This window comes from Notothenia coriiceps, unplaced genomic scaffold, assembly GCF_000735185.1.
Source record: "Notothenia coriiceps isolate Sejong01 unplaced genomic scaffold, NC01 NC01_scaffold00037246, whole genome shotgun sequence".
In the NCBI taxonomy this organism is placed as follows: Eukaryota; Metazoa; Chordata; class Actinopteri; order Perciformes; family Nototheniidae; genus Notothenia; species Notothenia coriiceps.
In genome coordinates, this window is record NW_011369947.1 from 14,706,794 (window position 1) to 14,728,507 (window position 21,714).

The 21,714-nt window shown below is 39.0% G+C and overlaps 2 protein-coding genes across 2 annotated transcripts in view; one reads left to right on the forward strand and one right to left on the reverse strand.

The window, feature by feature from the left end:
* The first annotated feature begins 2,609 nt into the window (after window positions 1-2,609).
* slc6a11b (solute carrier family 6 member 11b) overlaps window positions 2,610-21,714 on the forward strand; it is a 112,025-nt gene continuing 92,920 nt past the window's right edge. Inside the window, exons 1-11 of the mRNA XM_010794966.1 lie at window positions 2,610-2,897; window positions 3,612-3,839; window positions 4,389-4,523; window positions 4,811-4,951; window positions 5,125-5,206; window positions 6,761-6,893; window positions 9,402-9,536; window positions 14,944-15,047; window positions 15,332-15,456; window positions 16,426-16,538; window positions 16,946-17,083. Coding sequence (XP_010793268.1) covers window positions 3,629-3,839; window positions 4,389-4,523; window positions 4,811-4,951; window positions 5,125-5,206; window positions 6,761-6,893; window positions 9,402-9,536; window positions 14,944-15,047; window positions 15,332-15,456; window positions 16,426-16,538; window positions 16,946-17,083 — 1,317 coding nt within the window. The 5' untranslated portion in view covers window positions 2,610-2,897; window positions 3,612-3,628. The remainder of the gene's footprint in view (window positions 2,898-3,611; window positions 3,840-4,388; window positions 4,524-4,810; window positions 4,952-5,124; window positions 5,207-6,760; window positions 6,894-9,401; window positions 9,537-14,943; window positions 15,048-15,331; window positions 15,457-16,425; window positions 16,539-16,945; window positions 17,084-21,714) is intronic.
* The window catches only part of LOC104966238 (uncharacterized), an 8,218-nt gene continuing 7,591 nt past the window's right edge, over window positions 21,088-21,714 (reverse strand). The window contains exon 6 of the mRNA XM_010795421.1: window positions 21,088-21,092. Within this exon, the coding sequence (XP_010793723.1) occupies window positions 21,088-21,092 (5 nt within the window). The remainder of the gene's footprint in view (window positions 21,093-21,714) is intronic.

The following is a 21,714-nucleotide window of genomic DNA, read 5'->3' on the forward strand; positions in this document are numbered from 1 at the left end:
GCTCAACCTCCACTCACATGCTGCAATCAGCTGAGCACCCTCCCCGACTACACACCTGCTTTCCATCAAGCCATTTACAACGGCATATCAACGGAGGCTCCACAACCTTTCTCCCCGCCAGATCGTCAAGTGTCATCCGTATCTCACGTCTCTCCTCCGGTACACAGCACCGTAGTGTGGAGTTGCATTAGGTAACGCGAGATACGGCTGATACTTGCGCATTAGTTTCTGTTATGGATCAGTATCAACAGTCCTGCCAGTAACGTTACTATATTATCAATGCTACGTTAGTTATAGCCTGATATATGATAGCTAACTTCACAATGTTGTGATGTGACTGACGTTAGCTAACATTATGTAGCTAACGCTGGTCACTCACCAAGATAGCTGCCCAGTTCTCCACTGGTTCTCCTCACACCACAGCTCAATTTCTCTCCGATGGCCGTTATTTCTTCTAATCCTTGGCTGCTCCTGGTCTCTTGGACGCCTAGCAGGCTCATAATTATAAGGTTGTGGTCCGTCATATCCATTTGAATATTCATGTTCAACTTCTTCTGTGTCTTCTGTGTCGAAACTAGCATTGGGATCCATGTTTATTTATATGTTACACCGGCCGCTCTCCCCTTGTTTCCCCATGTTACGTCACACGCGGGAGGTCACGTGCCGAGGCTTTTTTATGCGGAAGTGAACATTTCTTATAAAAACGACGCCAGATGTCACTGTAGTGTATATTTCTGTATATTTTTTTGAAAATCTAGTGTATTCATCATTTTCCTACACATTTATTCACAGGTGTCTTTAACCTGGAAGTTGCTCTTTAAGCAAAATAAATGTGTACTGTATAGAGTGATTCGTCAAATGATGTGATAGTAGGACGGAAGATATGCAGACAGGTGGCCTTATCCACTCTCCTCCTCACTCTCAATTTCTCGTTATGCTTCTCTCTTTACTGTCTTTCTGCTTATTTGTAAAGTACTTACTTATTTTTCTCTCTCAATCACAGCACCTTGTAAAACACTGATGACATGATGATCCTAGTAACAAGTTGTGTTTGTTTTTCCTAACTGGACAGCAAAGTGACTCTGTTCATCCCGGGTCTAACAACCAATGGCACAAGTTTGTGGTCCCATAGGAGCAAAGGGCCAACCCTTTTGAAGCATCTTGCTTGTACTGGAGTCGGCAGGCCAGACGGATAATGGTTAAAGAGAATGACCTGGAGACATCTTGTCAACACACCATCCAGTGTCAGAGTGAAAGGTTTCTCTATTTCTAACAAGACAGTGTCTCTCCCATAGTAGTTCAGAGCTCACATTCAATCTCCCTTAAGTGTTAGAATACGTAATGAGGTAGTTTTGTGTACCTACACCATACTCATCACACTGCAGCTACATCAAGCGAGCACTTTTTCAATAAATAAATGTGTCACTTTTTACCAATCATATAAAAGTGCACAGAAGCATGAAAACAGGAACATTATGGAGCAGCATTCCCTCTCTGATAATGTTGTACAGGGCAACATAAATAGAGGACTTGACTGCCCGAAAAAGCACAGTGAGTGTTTGCCAGCCGCTTTGGGTGGCCGTACTTTTTATTCAGGGCACTTCCTTTAAGCTTCTAATGACGTGTGACCCTTGCGTGAAGAGATCCTTAGAGACTAGGTCAGGCTTTTGGAGTCAGGGAGTTCCTAGTGCACTGAGCATATCACGCCCGGAGACCAGGCAATCTACTTGTGTAAGCACAAACCCTATAAACTCATTTTTAAGACATAACTAAAACTTGTTTTTTTGTCAATTAATTACATTTGGTGGTTTGATCAGACAATTTATGATGATTCTAATTTGTAACCCTATATTTGCCAATGCTGATGTATCAAGCTCTAATACGGACTTGATTTTAAAAATACAAATTAATGCTTACCAGTACATGTCGTTATTTTTTACATATTGTTATTGAGTAACCATGAAAAAAAGTCATGATTTTTGAAGATCAAGTTTTAAATGTAAACCCTGCCTCGAGTCTTGCACAATGCTACCTCAAGATTAGTAAAGCTAACTTGAAGTTAAGGTAAACATGTAGAGGAAATGTCCAGTTTGTTTGTTCCTCATCATTTCAGAAATTCTTACAATGGGTCATGCTAACTTTGCTAACTTGTCATTGCCATTATGGAACTCGAAATTAGCTATTTAAACTAGGTGCTCTACTTGCCAATTTCCAAGCTAACCAAACTAGCTGCCTATTCATCTTCAAACACCAGTGTCTCTGGCTGGTTGCATTTTAAATCTAAAGATTTAAGGTAGGCTATAGACATGATATGAAGGTATATTTGCAGGCTACATAATTTACCCTTTTTGCTTTTATAATCTAGGCGACTGTGAAGCCTGGCCTGTGCCACATGTAAACCAGATTGGGCAGCTGTACCATGTAATCATTCAAGAAACGACTTCATAGTGTTTTGTTTTTTAGAGAAACTCCAAAGTTCCTGTTTAAACTCCAACAAACACGTTTAACTGGTGTTGTACCCGTATCCCCATGTCACCCTGCTCCCTGGGCCGTGGTTACGCTGATGCGAGAGCTGGAGTGGTTACCACCTGGCTTTTATCCAAGTGGAGGCGCTTGAGAGTGGACCGCTTGGAGAGTGGGAGCGCAGTCGCAGGTTATCCATCGCCCGGTGCAAATATCTACCTTCACTCTGTCTGGGATCATCCTTTATATAGACGGGAGACTCAACAACACCACTTTTACTCAACACGGATCCAGATTGCTCTCGTTTTCCTCTTTGTGTTTTTTTTTCACCGCCCTGATCAGGCTTAACCACCCTGTGTTTTTGTAAAGCCAATTGTTAGTGCGCATCATCGCGGGAGTCAAAAGGAGCTTTGCCACTGTTCAATAGGAGACTGGTGAGTGAAGCCATTTAATGCTCATGCCTCTGACTTATATTTGAATGGTCAAATATGTTTTAGTTTGTTGTGTTGCTTTTTGATCGACTACAGTATAACTTCTTACTCATGAACATACAGGCAGTGCAGTAGATATTGTTAACTGGGTTGATTGATTTTAAGTTGACTATGTCCACTAATCATGAAGTTATGTTTATGATGTATAACAATTAAATTACAGTGATATCAAGCAGTAGAGCTAGTCAGTGTTCTTAAAAGTTATTAGTTTAGTTGCAGCATGCTTAATGTTAAGTTTTCTTTGTATCTGCCCACCTACAAGCCTCCTCATTCTGGTCTGACAGCATTAATGTAAAATGCCTGTTTTCTGCTCATCTTTATTTTATTCATGATGTTGTTACCCTTTAGTTAAATGAATAGGTAATGGGGTAGCACACTTCAAACTAAGCTGCTCGTTTAAAAAAAAAATATGGCTTATTGAAGAACCATGGTGTTACATAATAAGTTAAATACATCTGACTTCTTTCAGTTTTTTTGAAACTTCACATATATAAGTGTGGACTGTTCAATGGGCGTGGTTTTGCATGAATGGGAATGTCCCATTCAGATATTCCATGAAAGACACAAAGTCAGGAAAAAGTCACTTGGATCCAGGTTTTGGTTATGAGGTCACCTTTTATAATTCCTCTGTCCTTGTGTTTTGTCTCTCTCTCTCAGCGGGCTGCAGGAGCGTCATGACAGCTGAGAAGAGCGGGCCCGTTATAAACGGTAAACCAGAAGATGGCAGAGACCCGGAAGGGTCCAGCTCAAGTATAGAGAAGGGGCCGTACAATGAGAGGGGCCAATGGAACAACAAGATCGAGTTTTTCCTGTCTGTGGCTGGAGAGATCATCGGGCTGGGCAACGTCTGGAGGTTTCCTTACCTCTGCTACAAGAATGGAGGAGGTAATGAAGTTTGCTTTGTCGGTTCTAAAAGGATCAACATAAACTAAGTAATACAGGTGTTGGAGAGGTTGTTGTATTATACCATTAGTACATCTCACTTGAAAGAGGACATCAGACAGAGAGGAATGGAATGGCACATGTACTATATAGAGAAACAAAAACCAGCAATATCACCTCTGATTAAATACATAGGTAGGACAGAATTTGGTCAGTAAAATGTAAAAGACACATTACTGAGTGAAAGAGGGCAAAGGTGTTCTAAAATATGAGGGTCTTTATTATTTCATCCGTTATGCAATAATAACAGAAGTAGGTTTGCTCATTAGGCACCATTAGAAAGCACAGTATGCATCCATTCTTCATCCGAAAAAGGTCATTTTACATTAGAGTGGTATCATAGTCAGTGCTTTCATCTGAATTTTGTGAATCATTGCTTTCATAATTGATAAATGTTTATTTTTTGGGGTTGAAGATCGTTTTGAACTATTATAATGTCACACACCTTATTCATGGTATCCATTCTCTGCATTTGCCTTTGCGTTCATAAAGGTGCGTTCTTCGTCCCATATGTCATCTTCTTTGTGTGCTGCGGTATACCCGTGTTTTTCCTGGAAACTGCCATGGGTCAGTTCACCACTGAGGGAGGCATCACCTGCTGGAGGAAAATCTGCCCGCTGTTTGAGGGTGAGAAAATATATCTGTTATCGGTGTGTGCTCAGGATTTAAATAATTGATGAAATTACAATACAAAGACAAAGTATTTGGGGCTTAAGAGCTCAACTTTTGCTCATTCACTATAAACACTGCTTTTAAAAAAAATGTATTTCCTCATGATGATCATCTGTACCTGTACAAACTCCTACAGGTTGTTCTACTGTCAGTCACTGCAGCTGTGAATCCTTGCATGTTAGAGTTATTAAAAATCGCTACAGTTGTGAATATCCGTAATCTTTATGTCTTTGCGTTTTCAGGTATTGGCTATGCAACGCAGGTGATTCAAGCTTATCTAAACGTGTACTATGTAGTGATCCTTGCCTGGGCCATCTTCTACCTCTTCAACTGCTTCACCACCGAGCTGCCGTGGGCGGCCTGCGGTCACTACTGGAACACAGGTAGGAGGAGGGAACATCAGATATAAGACAACATTATCCATAACATTGTGCATCTTTTTTATTTCAAGAGTAAAACAGATAATACGTCCTGGGATTTCATTTGCAATGCCATATCTGCATCATTACCTGCTATTCGCTCTCAAATATAATAACAGGCCATTTTGTATCAACAGATAACTGTGCCGACAGCTATGGAGAAAATGCCACCAACATTACAAACCCCAACTCAACCTCTCCAGTCATTGAGTTCTGGGAGTGAGTATAACTTTTGATTACATGTTCATCAGTTTTCATCTGGGTGCAAAGTGCCAATGCAAAGCATGCTGATGGCTTTCATCGCTGAAGGTTTGCAGTATCAATCACAGTTTGTATAAAAACAACACAAGGAGATGCTTTGTCAGTTCAGGTACGTGTCAAGTCCTCTTTTAATGTCATTATCTACTCAAATGTTGAAATCTGAGTCAAACCCCCCAACTTTCTCCTAATAATTAGTCAGCCCTTTTTTATATATTTGTGTGTCAACAGGCTATGGTAGGCCAGCTGTCTCCAAGCTAGAGCCATGTGTGTGGCAGCGGATCAGGCCTTGTCAGTGTGTAATGCTGACCACACTTTCTGTCTCGCTGCCAGTGGCTGTGTTTACATTTCCTTTTAAAAGAAAATCTATAATTTATATATTGCTGTCAATTAGCTAAATTAAAATTGTATTCCGTGTTTTCGTGTCAAAATCCAAATGATTTACATGATTTGTGTATTGGTAATGAAAACATTAGATTCAAGCCAGCAACATGAACCTTACTCCCGAGAAAAGACACAGCCAAAGGACAACCACCATGTTGTTGGCACGAATAGCTGGCTCTTTGCCAAGAAGGACTGTTATGTGTTGTACTGTAAGTACAGCATAAACAAACTCTCATATCAGAGCAGGATGTTACACTCGTCTTATATTAATATGTAGGAGCTTGAAAATAATTTAAAAAAACAAATCAATTAGATCCCTGAAAAATATTTTGATAGATTGATAAACACATGTTTGTATGATTTATTTCTGTACTGATGTGCAATAGTATAAAAAGTGTTTCACTGCTGTAGCGATTTGTCAGACTGAACTGACCAAGACTTTAATGCAGACTTCCAAATCGAGGAAACATCTTTATTTTTTTGACCTGGCCTGTGGCCGGCCACCAAGAACATGTCACGATGATCAATGGCCGGTCTGGAGCTCCGGGGGTGAACTCGGTGGCAAAGATTTGGCAGCACCATGTAGTTCTGTAGCTGTTCTCATCCTCTATCAATGCTGTTGCCTAGCTTTGCTTGAAAAGACAGGAAACTCTCTGATGAATCACCCCTGCCGACAAGCTTTGATGTCATAATCGCTGATAATGTGCCCTGTAATGTGCACCTTCATGGCACACATTACATGTCACACCTGTAGGTGTATCACAGGGAAGAACTTTTTTGAATCGACCGACACTATGAGTCATACACTAAAAGCCATTGGAATCTTTTGTCTTGAAATCAGCAATTACTAAGTACAAATATTTGTTTCCAATTTAGTTTTTTAATCCGCACTGCGGATCATATTTTTCTAAATCGTATCACATTGTGGTTGCTTCCTCAATCGCCAAAGTTTATTCTTTATCATCCTTCCTCTGTGTTGTCTAACACAGTTTGCACTTAACACATTAAGAATGATATTAGAAAGCCTGCAGAGGCTCTACGTGTTATGTTTACAAAGGCTTCTTCTTATGTCACACGTGCGTATGAACTAAATCAAATGGTAAGTCATCTGTGTTTTCTATGCCAAATCAGGCGCAGAGTTCTGAAAATATCAGATGGTATTGAGCACATGGGGGGAATGCGCTGGGAGCTGGCCATGTGTTTGGCCCTGGCCTGGTTCATCTGCTACTTCTGCATCTGGAAGGGACCCAAGTCAACTGGCAAGGTGAGACAATGCGTAATGCACGTTTACCATGTGTGTGTTAGTGTATGTGCGGTTTGAACCCCGCAAATAGACAAAGTAGTAGCAAAGTATTACATGGTGTTATTTTGTTAACACTGCATCCAACTCATGATGGAGGGATTACTATGTGTCTGCATGCTACTATGCAGTTACTGACCATTTTCATTCAGCAGTTTTAATGTTCGTCTTGCACACTAGAACAGCCACAATCTAAAGCTCTCTCCCTCAAAACAACACTCTCACAGAGCCAAATGCTTTCCCTCTGCAAATAGAGGACAACAGGGGTGTCAGCATCACCATCTTCTACCTTTCCTCCCATCCCTCTATCCATGTTAATGTCCTCCTTGAGCACCTGCTAGCAGCCTGGAGGTGGACGTGGGGACCCTGCACCTTGCTTCGGCTGTTCTTCTCCCCTTTAGAAACTCCTCTCAGAGTCAATGAGCCAGAATGAGTAAAGAGATAGTTTGGACTAAAAAAAAGAGAGGGAATAAATAGAGTAAAGTAAAAAAGAGGAGAGGTGTGTGAGGAAAATGGCTTCACATTGCACATGACGGGGGGAAAAACATTGAGGTGGCAATGCCTATATCTCCCTGAAGTGTCTTTGTCTGGCTGTAAAGTAAGAGGGGAGAAGGCTTCTTCGGCTGGGCTTTAGCAGCCGGTCCAAGATTGATTCCTGTATTCACTGGAGGAGAGGAGAGCGTTCATGAGGAGCATGCAGAGTACACCCTCAGCCTCTGCCTCTTCTGCCTCTCTCTCTCACTCTCTCCTGCTATGAGAAATAAAACTACAGCTCGCCCGTTGTAAGGGGGAGGTGCTTTCTTCTCAACAGACCCTACAGCCCATTCAGTTCCGACTCTGCTAAGCTGTTTGCTTTTGTTGGTTGTGTTTGCCAGCCATTCTCACATTTAAGCCGTCCTGTTAGATTTACGGAGAGGCAGGGGCAAGTTTGACCAGTACATTTGTGGTGGCTTAAATGTTTACCCATGGTGAGCTGGATGGAGCATGTGGAGCATCAAAAGTTCATTGAGCGATTGAATATTGTCCTTTTCATCTCCAGAGAGATCAAGAGAGAGAGAGGGCGTGAAGGTTTAGGATGTGTGATCGTTTTATTTGACAAATTAAAGGAGGGATTTGCCCAGCAGGAGACAACTTTTCCCACACTCTCCCCTGTAGGCTACTATAGGATTACCAGAGCTCGGAGAGCACAGTCTCACTAAGTCTTCAGTCTTTACTGATCAAAACTACTGTAGGATTTGTTTGTATATTTTATTTGGGGTTTTAAGATGAAGAATGTTTAGTATAATCAAAGCAGAATGTTATGATATATTGAGGGTAAAATGAAATGTAACTTCTCTGCAGTTCGAGTAAGGAATAACCTGCATGAAATGCTTCAAAACCTGCAACAATATGTTTGTTTCCCACTTAAAAAACGAGTTTCCATTCACAAAACTTCTGTTTGCAGTTGTACTGTGATGTGACCAGGGATGTACGTGTAATTTGAGGTGAGCATGTAAGTGAGCGTTGAGGCCCGTATTTGTGAATGGCCCACTTTATCTTTGCCTGTAGTATATGCACACCCATTTCACTGTTGTGAGTGAAGTGTGTGTGTGTGTGTGTGTGTGTGTGTGTGTGTGTGTGTGTGTGTGTGTGTGTGTGTGTGTGTGTGTGTGTGTGTGTGTGTCTGTGTGTCTGTGTGTGAGTCTGTGTCTGTGTCTGAGAGAGTGTGTTTGTGTGTGTACACTCGTGCACTTCTGTGCGTGTTTCAAAGAAGAGCACATTTTCCCACACTGCCAGCATCACTCTTCTGGGCTTCTCCTGTTTAAGAGACGGGGCCAGAGGAGCCTTCTTTTCTTTTCAGTCTCCTGGCCTGGCTCTGTTCTGTCCTGTTCTGCCCTCAATTGGACTTTGACTGGATGCCAGCGAGCCAGGGGATGTATGTTGCTCGCCTCTGCCTTCCAAGAGACCAGGGTCTTTGTTCAAGGGGTTTCTAAAAGTCTTGAGATGTCGGGCACAATTCTGCAAAACCTGAATAGTTAAATAAAAAAGAAGTTTTGGTTTGATGGTTAGCAAGTTCCAGCTACTGTACTGGACTGAATTAACTGTATTAGAGTTGACTCTAGTGCTGTGCATGAAACCGTAATAGATGTACTGTATACTTACAAAACATGAGATGCAAAAACGAATACTAATGTTCTAAGTTCTTCTCACATATCTCTCCACTCATGTTTCTTATCCAGTCTAGATGTGTACATTCCTTCAATTCCCTCTCACCCTACTGTCTGAGAGGTTATCTTGTTATCATTGAGCTGTCCTGTAGTTGTGGCACTTGTTTTCTTTATTGAATGGATGGATGAGGAGGTGGACATTTTTCAGCTCTGACCATCATACGCAGGTTTTTTTTGCTCTGCACAACTTCTGGCAGTGACTCAGTGTCGGCTGTGATCTGTCCATTGATAAATATTTCAAATCTGTGCATGTTTATACCTGCAGGTTGTGTATGTGACAGCTACCTTTCCTTACGCCATGCTGTTGGTCCTGCTGGTTAGAGGAGTGACGCTGCCAGGAGCGTGGACGGGGATCAAGTTCTACCTCTACCCGGACATGTCCCGTCTCTCTGACCCTCAGGTAGGCCTGGACCCTCTGTATCTCTCTCAATGCACTGGTAAACGGCTCAAACGTATCTGCTTCCTTCCTTCTATTCAAAAAAAGAGACCCGTTGGCTAGCTGTATAAATAAAAAAAGATATATACTGGTGTATAACACTTTTTAGCTGCAGGTGGCACACGTGTCAAAGTTGAATAGTAGGATAATACTGCTCTTATCTGTAGATGTAAGACATCATATTTACAGATAAGACTCTGCAGAGTGGCTGCTTTTACTTTCCCTTTTGCTGCTCTTTCTGAACTACACAAAAAAAAACATCCGGTTGTTGATGTTTTTTAATGCTGCACATCAAGTAAGCACCTAACCTTATATAAGACACGCTAAATACTGTACATAATACACACATCTTTGAAACATGACCTATACATCTACTCCCTTCTATGTTGTTATTGTTTCCTCTGTTTATCATTTAAAGCAGCAATAATGTTAATTTGATTGGTTGACTGAGTCCAATTGCACTTTGTTTAAGCTATGACTGTTTTATCTTTGAAAGAACAAACTGTTACATATATAAACGTTTTTAACTTTTGCCGTAATTTCTACTATCCAGTGGCAGTTATACAACTCTGGCTTAGTAATATGGAGCCGAGATTATTATAGCAGGGCTGACACTTCATGCCTGTGATGAGATGATCAAAGGTCAAGAAAATGGTGAGCTTTCAGAGGATGGAGAAGAGCAAAAGTTCAGAATTTGAGGCTAATGGAGGTGATGCATTGATGTATTACACACACACACACACACACACACACACACACACACACACACACTGATCTGAGTCCTTGACCTTGCCTGGAAAAAGCAGACAGCTTGGGTCGCTAGGCAACAGAGCTCAAGGAAATGTCAGTGGAGGGGGTGTCATGACAACATGAATGAAGAAAGATGAAGAGTTTGAGTGAAAAATAGAGAACAGATCAGAATACAGGAATACTAGTTCCATGGTCCGTGTTCGATTAAGATAGTTTATTGTAGTAGATATATGGATAAATAGATACATTTGCATATTTTTTACTGGGGAAATCCCACAACACAAAAAAAACTATTGAAAAAAACAATATGGAACAATTTTAAGTTCTTCGCATTGGAAAACTTTCTGTCATGACTTTGGTATTGACCATTCATTTAATATTTTCCCCCAACGGAGATTGTCCAACCACAGCTTAATGACTGTAACTTGGCAAACCTGCAAGCTTTTAATGATGTATGCATTGGGACCCCAACATTGGGCATTTTACACTTTTTACAGTTTTACTATTTTTTAAAACTTAAAGACAAAAGTGTCACAAAAGGATTATTTTATTTAGATGCATTTGTTGGCATGCCTGTGCAGCTAAGTAGCTTTCTTCCTGAAGCAGCTATCTATCATTAGGTGTCTTCTTCCTGCTCCTTTTCGGGCAATGGTGTGTTTACAGAGACATGTTTTGTTAACAATTATTATACATTAAGTTGTGCATACCATGAAAGGAACAAATAAAAATGAAATGAAAAAAAAAAAATGAAAGGTTCAAGAATAGAGCACATCACTAAGTTTACCAATGAGATAGCTTTAGCCTCACACTTACTAGGTCAATATCATGTATAAAGCCTTCAGTGCAAACTAAAGAATCAGCTAGAAACATAAAGTCGGCTTGAGACAGCAGTTTACCAACTAGCTAGCTATGTTAGCTCAGCTGATAAACAGCTGATAAACTCCTGCTGAAAAGTAATGGTTGCAAGAAGCTACAGAATGAGAACAAAATCAGTTTTGATCTGCCACTTATCATTGTAAGATGCAATGGATCTGATGACAAGGAACATTACAGCCCTGGAAACAATTGAGTCAGTGTGTAGTTGTTCTGTCAAGCAAGACCATTCTTTCTTTTTTATTTGTACAAAGCAGCTCCTTGTGGTAGGAAACTGTGTTGAGAACATTTAGGCTTGACTTGGACTAAATGATACATTATTAAAAGACTACAAAAGAAACTCTTGAGAAACTGCCACTTCACATTTATATCATTGCATTTCAATTCAGAAAAGCCTCAGTGATGATGGCAGAATGTAATTATTTGTCCCAGTTGTTGTCCAGTGAGATAACTGTTGCATCTTTAAAAGTAGTAGAACTAGAAAAAGAGAAGCAGGGATACAGATAGATGGTGAACAAGTGAGACAAAACAGAAACAAAAGACTCAAGCAGGCCCAGAGAGACTGAAGGATGGTGATAAAGAAGCGCTGCTGTTTGGCAGAGGAAGACATTACTTCTGACACCAATGTTAAATTAGCTTCCTCAGGGACAATCAAGGCTCTGTTCTGTTCTCCAGGATGTGAGGAGTGTGTGTGGCTGCGTGTCACCCGCTCTTTCTACACCCCTGAACTCCATCATGCCTCCTCTACTCTTTTCTTTATATTACCTTTCTCCCCCTCTTGCTCACACGCCAGCATGCACTGTGCATCACTTCCCTCCTATCCTTCTTTGTTTTCTTTCCATGCCCTGTACATGAAAATATATTGCTTTTAGTGTCTCTTCCCCAGCCTCTCACTAGTCAAACAAACCTTGTGATTCCCTGCTTATTTCCAGAATCAAAATGGTCTTCCCTTCGTATTCAAAAATAGCAAGGCCAAGGATATTGTTGTGTTGGTACCCTCCTTCCTCAAAAAACACTAACAACCAGACATCAGCAAGACAGTTATATAATACGCCTTCTTGGTAGACTTGATAAAGACTCACATGTTCAGCTTAATACCTGCCCATCACCAAGTGAAAGCGTTTTACCAACATTATTTGGAAAAAACATTAGACAAAAATGCTACATGACAGAGGCAACATGCACATTTGTAAAATTACAATGAAGACAGCCAGGTTCCTTTATTTTCTGTCATATGTTATCCTATCTCTAATCGTATAATGTGTAGCTAGCTGTGTGTTTGGCATTTTGTTACATCACATTATCTACTGCATGCAGAAAGATGCGTATGCAGAGTTTTCAAGTTCATCTGCTAAAGGAGGACAGTGTTTCTGTCTTCACTTTGAAACTAAGTTTGACACATATACGGTAGTTACGAGCATTATGTACTTTTTTAAGTAAAGAAGGACAAGGAAACATTTGACTGTTCAGCTGAACCTGAAGAACATCCCTTGTTTACTCAATGTCGAAGGCCTGCAACATCCGTACATTGCGATATAACGTGCCAAATATGTAGTTGCTCTTCATTTATAAATATCTAACCTTTGAATACAAAGAGTGGGACTTGAAGAGCACCGAGAGCAGTACATTTACAATACAAGACCGCTATCTTATGGCCAATGTCATCCAGCTTTCACACAGTAGAAACGTTTCCTGGAGCCACAGTCTCAACATTACCAAACACAAGCTGGCCAAATTAGGCACAACATCAACAAGTGATTCTCTCTGAGCCTGGGCCTTTAACGTTTCCCTGCGCTGTGCGGCCATCAGCCGAGGGTGAACTAAAGGGAACATTAATGAACATTAGGAGAGAAAGGCCTGTTCTTCCACAGGAACAGTCCTGTGTTTGTGAGGTCACAGAAGTTACCGTGGTTACTCCCAGGAGGGAACGAAGACCGTGCGTTTGTTAATTGTTTCTCGGTAGGGAAATGAGATTAGTTGCTGAATGGTGATGTGAGAGAGTTTTCAAAGAGCCATGCTGCATTAGGTTTGAATTCGCGAGCACACCAGGCTATCCAGCAGGTTTAAGGGTCCTGTGCTAAACTACAAACTAGTTTTATAATGCACATTTTACTGCTTCACTGCCTCAGTGAAGAACCTTACATGTGTAAATCCACATGCTGAATCAAAATACTGTGAATCATGTCCACATTATAATGATTGGCTAAATTGAAGGTAATTAAGCTTTTCAATTATACTTCAACGCACTTGTAAAAAGTGATATTGAATTGCTTGTATTAATACAGGGAACTATCCAGAAGCTTTCAATACAGTACATACTGGAACAAGCCAGGACCCTAAAGAGGATTAAAGAGATTGAGAGATTAAGAATAGCGATCTTTAATGATCGCTGCTGCATAGAAGTGTACTCACAGACATTTCATCTTTGCAGCTAATTATTGACCAACAAGTCTTCATACAGTAAACGTCAAAATAGGTTGTTTGTCAGTGTCATAGTCACATTCAGTCCCCATTCAGTACCTGGAGAGGACACTGATTCTTTAAATAACCCCACACATCTTCCTGTCAGGAAAACATGAACATCCAAATGTGTTGGCCAGCCCAAAAATAGTTAATAAAGTATGTGTAACTTCCAACAGTTTGTAGTTGAGATTTTACAATTCAACAGTTTGTCTTTTTCTGTAGGTTTTTAATAGATTCAAGTATTTGACAAATTATCACCATACTTACATATATTTGAATTACTCAGTATATGCTACACAAATTAGCATATGTTAAGTGAGTAGTTTAAGTTCCACAAAAATATTCTGAATACAGTACGTAGGTTTGTTTATCATTTATTTGCTCTCTGATCTCTCGACGAATTGAAAGTACTTATTGCCTGAGATCTCATGATGTTGTTTTATTAAATGTGCCAAGTGCTAGGACTGTCTTAGGGAAGAAAGCTTTTAGTTGTGCAGCTCCACTAAATTGGAACAGTCTGCAAACATGTTTAAAACTGAGCACTTTGGTTCCCCTGCATCATTTTAAAACTGGGCTGGGTGACATGCTGTTTGATACTCATGGTACCTGTCACTGTAAATAGAGTTTGTAAACTGTACCCTGTACATTATGTTGTATGTCATCCTTATTGTTGTTCTGTTGTTTTTATGTTACATGTGTAACTAATGTCCTGCAGGTCCCCCTTGAAGGGGCTTTCACCTGGTTAAATAAAGGCTACAAACAAATAACATAACCTGTTAAACTTCTAGACACAAAGCAACACAGTCGCAAATGTTGAATTTCAAACCTACAAGCTACAAATACCAATTCAAAATGTACAAACAATGACAACCAATGACAATGCCAATATGTTAAAGTGATGTACACATTGATACATTTGTAAGACTCTTCACCATTTACATGTTGCGTGTTAGCACCAGTTTACCGTTTTTAAATGGTATTTGTCAATTTGTAAAAGTTTATGCCAAAATACTCTGTTAAGTATTTTGAAGGTACAAAAGTGAATGTTTAATTTAAATTATACTATGGTCATCTCTCACCAAAACAGAATAGGGAAATATGGATTTGTGGGGCTATGGCAAAAAAAACGATGCCTTTAACAGTTTCTAGAACTTTGATTTGCATATTACTTAAATATATCTTTAAAGAATAACGTTGGCTGTTGGAAAAACAGGCTTGCTGATGGCTGTTTTCACTCGTCACCAATCTGATTATTTACTCTATATCTATGCCACTTTCCCTTCAGGTATGGGTAGATGCTGGAACCCAAATCTTCTTCTCCTATGCCATCTGCTTGGGTTGTCTCACTGCTCTGGGAAGTTACAATTCCTACAACAATAACTGCTACAAGTAAGATACAATATGAATACTACACTCGTATATGGATGAATGATAATGACAGAAAGTATAAAATGTTGTCTTTCGTATCTCTGAATAGACTTTTACTTGCCGACATAAAGCCCAGCTGGTAGAAGGTGATTGATACGGTGGATGGTCACATCATTTAATGTTTTCGTTCATCACACAACATGTGTGTATCTGAGGAGAAATGCCTGTTTGGTCTGTAGTGTACGGTCTGGTAACGGCTCCTACAGTGAGTGTGATCTTCTCTTTCTGTCTGTCTTGCTCCTCAGGGACTGCCTCATGCTGTGTTGTTTAAACAGCGGCACCAGTTTCATAGCAGGTTTTGCTATCTTCTCTGTGCTGGGCTTTATGGCCTACGAACAAGGTGTTCCCATCGAAGCTGTGGCAGAGTCTGGTGAGAGAATAACAATTATGTTTCTTAAAATGCAGAACTGCTATGAAGCCGTATACTACATCTGAGGCTCACTGTTGAGTAGAGAAGGCCTGTCTGAGTCTTTGTGCTGAAATGGATAAACGTATTCATTCATATAACTCCACACTCTTCACTAGGCTCTTAGACCACCACATTATGATTTATTCAAGTCAGTATGAATGATTTAGTGAATGTGATAGAGCGAGAGATTTGAAATGTTTGTCTCAGGGCAGGGTGAGGACATAGTTTGACGTTTTAATAATGATTTTTCTTCAAGATTCTTTCTCCAAATGTAGGTTTTGAATTAAGCACTGCATGTCACCTGTTATTTTGAACCAATCAATCTTAGTTTACAACTCTATCCAATATCATTCATGTCCTCTGAGACAGGATGCTCTCTGCTTTTATTGCTTCCGTGTACTTCCAGTATGTGTATGTTTTTTTTTTACGAGTAAAACTGATAAATATCAAAAGCTTATTAACCAACACTTTGCCCAGTGAAATTGTACAGGCTGCTGCATTGTTTCCTGTTGATACATTCAGTTATAGTGATAATGATATAAAAAATACTACTATCCCCCATTAAGCACAAAAGGAAGAACTTAAACGTCTGGAGAAAGATGGAAGAAACATTTGAAAAGTCCATAGAAAAGCAGATGTATATATTAAACACATAAATAATAGTAACAATAACATGTCAGAGCTCCAAGCCTCTGCTTTTGTGAAAAATGATTTCAAACTGTAGGCACTGTCAAATAGATGGCTATATCTCCTACACTCCTCAGAGTTCACAAACTGAAAGAAATGTGGGAGAAGCTTAAAAGAAAAGGAAATGTTTGTTCCATGCTATGGTCATTTATTTTAGGCCTCATCTTGTCTTGAATTGTTTGAAAAACTCTCTCTTGCTTTGAGGAGACTCCTGTATGTGAGTTCTTTTTTGGGGGAATGCAGGTCCTGGTCTTGCATTCATTGCATACCCCAAGGCTGTTACTATGATGCCTCTGTCTCCGCTTTGGGCCGGCCTCTTCTTCCTGATGCTCATCTTCCTCGGTCTGGACAGTCAGGTGAGAATTATGGAGAAAGTTCGCTCACATAATAAATGTAAAGGTTTATAAAGATGTGCAAGTAAAGATACATAAAGGGATAGGATGAGGATCAAATGAATCCGTTTTTACTATGATGATGTATTGACATTGACCTACACTTTGAAATACGTTCAGTTGGTTTGAATTAAGTGAACCCTAAATAATGCTTTGAGTCATTGAGTCTTTGGAACATCAATGCTTACAATACTGATGAAAGACTTTTTGTGTGTATATATAATATGCGCTAATAACTATGATGTTGAATTTGTAGCCAATACAATAACTTGTATTAAATGTGTGATAGTTTTGTCTAGTCATCTATCTTATAACTAATCCATGCTGTTTCCATTGAGACAATAATGTTATGCCCTTTTTTTTTTTTGCAGTTCGTGTGTGTGGAGAGTTTAGTGACAGCTGTGGTGGACATGTACCCAGATACCTTCAGGAGAGGCTATCGCAGAGAGTATCTGATCCTGGGCATGTCCATAGTCTCCTTCCTCGTAGGACTTATCATGTGTATGGAAGTAAGGCTCTGTAAACACATATGAAAATCTACCTACAGTAATATAAATATCAAATGGACTGTCAAAGTTCTTTTTTATCAGGTTTCAGATTTCTTTATATGTAGTCGTCGTCGTCATCATCATCATCATCATCATCATCATCATCATCATCATCATCATCATCATCATCATCATCATCATCATCATCATCATCATCATCATCATCAGCAATTCTCACTAGTATCATTGTCCATATTTTACGGTGTATTTTCTGTTTTGCTTTTTTTACATTTTTAATTTGTTGTCAGCTTTAATTCACGGGAATTTCATTAGGATCACTGTAGATGTTTTATCTTGTTCTGTTTTTATTTGTAATATTATTTAATATTGTTGTTATGTAACATCTACAGTGATCCTAATGAAATTCCCGTGAATTAAAGCTGACAACANACAACCGATTATGACCGAGAAATGATATCATGAAAGTTACGGTGCTTATTAAGCATTTTAAAACGTATGTGGTAAGTTGCCAAAGTGCTTTGTTTTGAACGTTCATCAGTATTATAATCAAAAAGAGAAATATGAACGTTAGTTTTTACTGAAATTATCAAATAATGTCAACATTTCACTGAGCTGTGTGGGGTTTGTTCAACTTTTAAAATATGTTTGAATGGTGATATACACAGTGATATATGTTAAAGACTGTCGTTTATAATAAATACATTTTTATTGATTTTTAAGATCTTTTCATAGTTCATACAATCATACGTATTGGGATCATTTGTATTAATGTGGACCGGAGGGAGAGGGTGACGAGGATAAGTTTCACTTTCCTTTTTTATTTCAATTACAACTTTGGTCATGAAGAATATGTTTCTCTGTTTTCCACATTCATAAAGCATAAAGCAAAACCATCAGAGCACGGTGCAGAGTCTTTAGATGAGTTGACAGTAGTCCCTCCTTCTTATTAAACATCCATGTTGTAGTCCGCTGTATAGAAAACTGTAGTTTCCGCAGTTTCTCCACAGCAGCAGACGCACATTCATGACGTCCGCTGGCGCATATAAACACGTCGGATAGTGAAAGTGCATTCGGATTCTCTAAACACCGCAGTCTCTTCTCCTAAGTCCTTTAGAATTCTCCTATCCACTATCCCTTAACCCTGTGACGTTTCACTCAGAGGTCAAGGAATAGGAGATAGGGTTAGAACTTAGGAGCTGATTTTTTGATTATCCGACCGCAACCATGGTTTAACCTGGGCTGCATTCCCCTGCCCACTTGTGTTTTGCATGGACAGAGAGAGGGAAGATCAATATTCTGTTGACCGCAATTCTTTACCGCAATTTCTACTTACTATCACAATTACTGGGACTTTTGTTTGGACTGCCTACAGCCGCGATAAGGACCTTTGCCCCACTTAAGGGCCATATTTTCCATGAAACCAATTAAGGAATCAGAACAAACATACCGGCAGTGGCTGGCATTATCCTAGTTTTACATTAAGTTGAAGAATGGTAGTTTAATATCTCCGTAAAAGAAGACTTGGTTCCTCTTTGCCTCCCTATTTACCATAGGAAATGAAAACTAACACATTTTTAACTTCACCTTTTAGACACTAGGAAAACATTTGTTATCATATGAGTAATTAATATTGTATTCCAATTCTGCAGATAACTTCTGCGTATTATTACACATTGGCTTATTAGCGTCCAGTAGTGTCTACAGTATGATTCAATAATACAAATGTGGCATCAGTATACTCAGTGCTTGTTAGCGTTTCGATACTATATTTGCTTAAGACTCACTGCTGCAATTTTTTAAATAGTTTTCCGTTTTTTCTCGATATATCGCAAGAGCCCGATAGAATCGCTAAATCCCAAAATGCAAAAATCTATCTTTTTAGGTCTCAAGTAATCTGTTTGTGCTTCGGACAAATCAGCCTCCTGTGAGAAGCTACTGGCAGCAACAGGAATGCTTACGTTTTTTAAACATTTGTATTATGTTTCTCATGAAAACTACCCTTCTTCGTCCCCCTTGGGTGTTTGTTTTCTTCAAGCTTCACACCAACCGTGACACAAAACATCAACAACACGCTCACCATAGACGCCTCGAATCATGACTGGATATACTCACAATTGCTCAATCGGGCATGACACAGATTGAGTGAACTAGCATGTTAAGGTCATTGGGTGCGAATGATTCGGACATTTTCTTTCTCACATAGAGTTCCTTGGGGTTACTTCTAGGTATTTTTATTATTCAAGGTTGCTTTACATGTGTGAAAGAGGATTAAGTGACTTTTGGAGTTCATATGGTATCAGATCAAGGAAGCCAATAGCTTAGTATTTGGAAAATGTAATGTGGTTTACCTGTTTACTTCAATTCAAATCCTACATTTATTTCATTCAAACACTGTTAGAAAAGTACAACGATAAACAATGGAGATATGTGCAATAGGACAGTCCGAATAGGTATCAGAGGCTTTATAATAGGAACCTAAACAACAGAAATGATTTACACTATATATTACTAACACATGTATTAAACAGACACATTAACAAGCTAAAAAACACCTAACACTAACCAAAAACCCTAAAATTAATCTACTAAAATGTCCCAATTAATCAGTCTTAACGTTGGTTTAATATAGACCTCATATCATGACCACATACATATGAAAGGTAAAAAATAATGGTACGAATTGAATGCATTTCAGAGTAATGTACTATACTTGAAATACTTGATACAGTATACCAAGGCAACCTTACACTCGACCAACGATGAATAACTCTTGCTGCACGCTAAACAGAAATGATTTACACTATATATTACTAACACATCTGGAATGGAAAGTTAATGTATTAAACAGACACATTAACCAAGCTAGAAAACACCTAACACTAACCAAAAACCCTACAACTAATCTACTAAAATGTCCCAAACATTTAATTCATTTTGAGTCATTTCATTTTAGTGTGCCATGTACTATACTAGAAATACGTTAACACTTTATATTAAGGTACACAAATTCACCATCAACTAGTTGTTAATTATCATGCATATTAGCAGTATATTGGCCCGTTTATTTGTCATTATAAAACACTTATTAATGCCTTATTCTACATGATCGTATTCTACAACTAATAAGCCATTAGTTGAGAGTTTTTCCTCAATAACCCTTTATTAGTGCTTATTTATTGCAAGTAAGGAAATTGTTGTACATGAGTTTTTGTCTTAATATGCTCTGCTCAATATGGGCCTAATAAGGCAGTAGCCTAGTACCACAAGAATAGTAATTATCCCATAGTAACACTTAACCATATTATGCTCTATTCTTATGTAACAAGACATGAAACTATGTGTTAATTGTGTCTAAATAAAAAATGTTTAGGTATTTCTATCTAAGAATATGTTTTGGGGTATTGACAGCTCAGCTTCCAATAGGTGATATTTACCTGTATGTTTCATATTTGCACATTTATATTTTTGTAAAATGTGTACCGAAGGTTAGACAGGAAACCGGGTACAGGAAGTAGGAGAAAGTGAACTGAATAGCATGGCAGTACACTGCTTCTAATTTTCCTATGCAACCTGAATCGTAAAAGGATCAAGTCTGTCAGAAAGCAGAGACTTTAAGTGTAAGTGTAAGCCTTACACTTACACTGTAAGGATCGGTAACATGTATTGTGTTTATGTGATGACATCTGGAGTTAAAAGTCAATGAGAAAATGCGTTAGCATACACGGTAGCGTTAGCATACACGCTAGCGTTAGCCATACTAGCCTGTATACATGCTTATTGCACAGCTAGCATTAGCTATATTTACCTTGTTTACACTTTGCGGTCCTATGTGTTAATCTGTGTATGTTACACTTGCATGTATGAGATCATTAAGTGCCTTGTAACTTCTTTTTTTATAGTTTCACTCCGTTTGAATGTCAATGGACTGCAAATAAGTCAATAAAGGAGCATGGCTGCTCATTCCCTGGCTCTCAAAAGAGTTTGGCTGGCTGTTTAATCTATGTTCACACTGAGACAGTACAACACATAGAGAGAACAGTACACCTATTGTGTAAGTACATACAAGCAGGTCACACAGTATGATCACAAATACACAACATCTGTTCAAAATCAGTTTTTATTAAAAAGTACAGGCTGCATATGTGTTCTCAGCCTTGGAGAAACTTGACATGTTTTGGTATGTGTCTGAACCTCTCTATAGTGGTTCATTAATAAAACAGATATTTCAACGTGAGCCTACTTTGTTCATGTGCTGTTGAGGTCAATTTCAGTAGTTGTGTGCTATAATGTATTTAGAAAGTGTGAAGAGGAGGCAACTTTAGAATAGGGAACCTGTTCAGGTCAATTAGAGTCAAATTACTAGCTTATTTGTTATGAACAAGACTTCACTTTAAAATAGGGAACATGTTCTTAGATAAATACCTAATTTTGAGTTATTTATCACTTATAGTTTTGTGTCTTGTTACATAAGAATAGATCATATTTGTTAAAGGTCCCATTTCATGGCCATTGTTGAGGTCTACTAGAATAGATTTATATTGTGCAATTTTCCAAAATCACTTTGGTTTCTCATACAGCATCTCTGTAAACTACGTGTATTCACTTAATTTCACTCTCTGCCTTTAAAGACT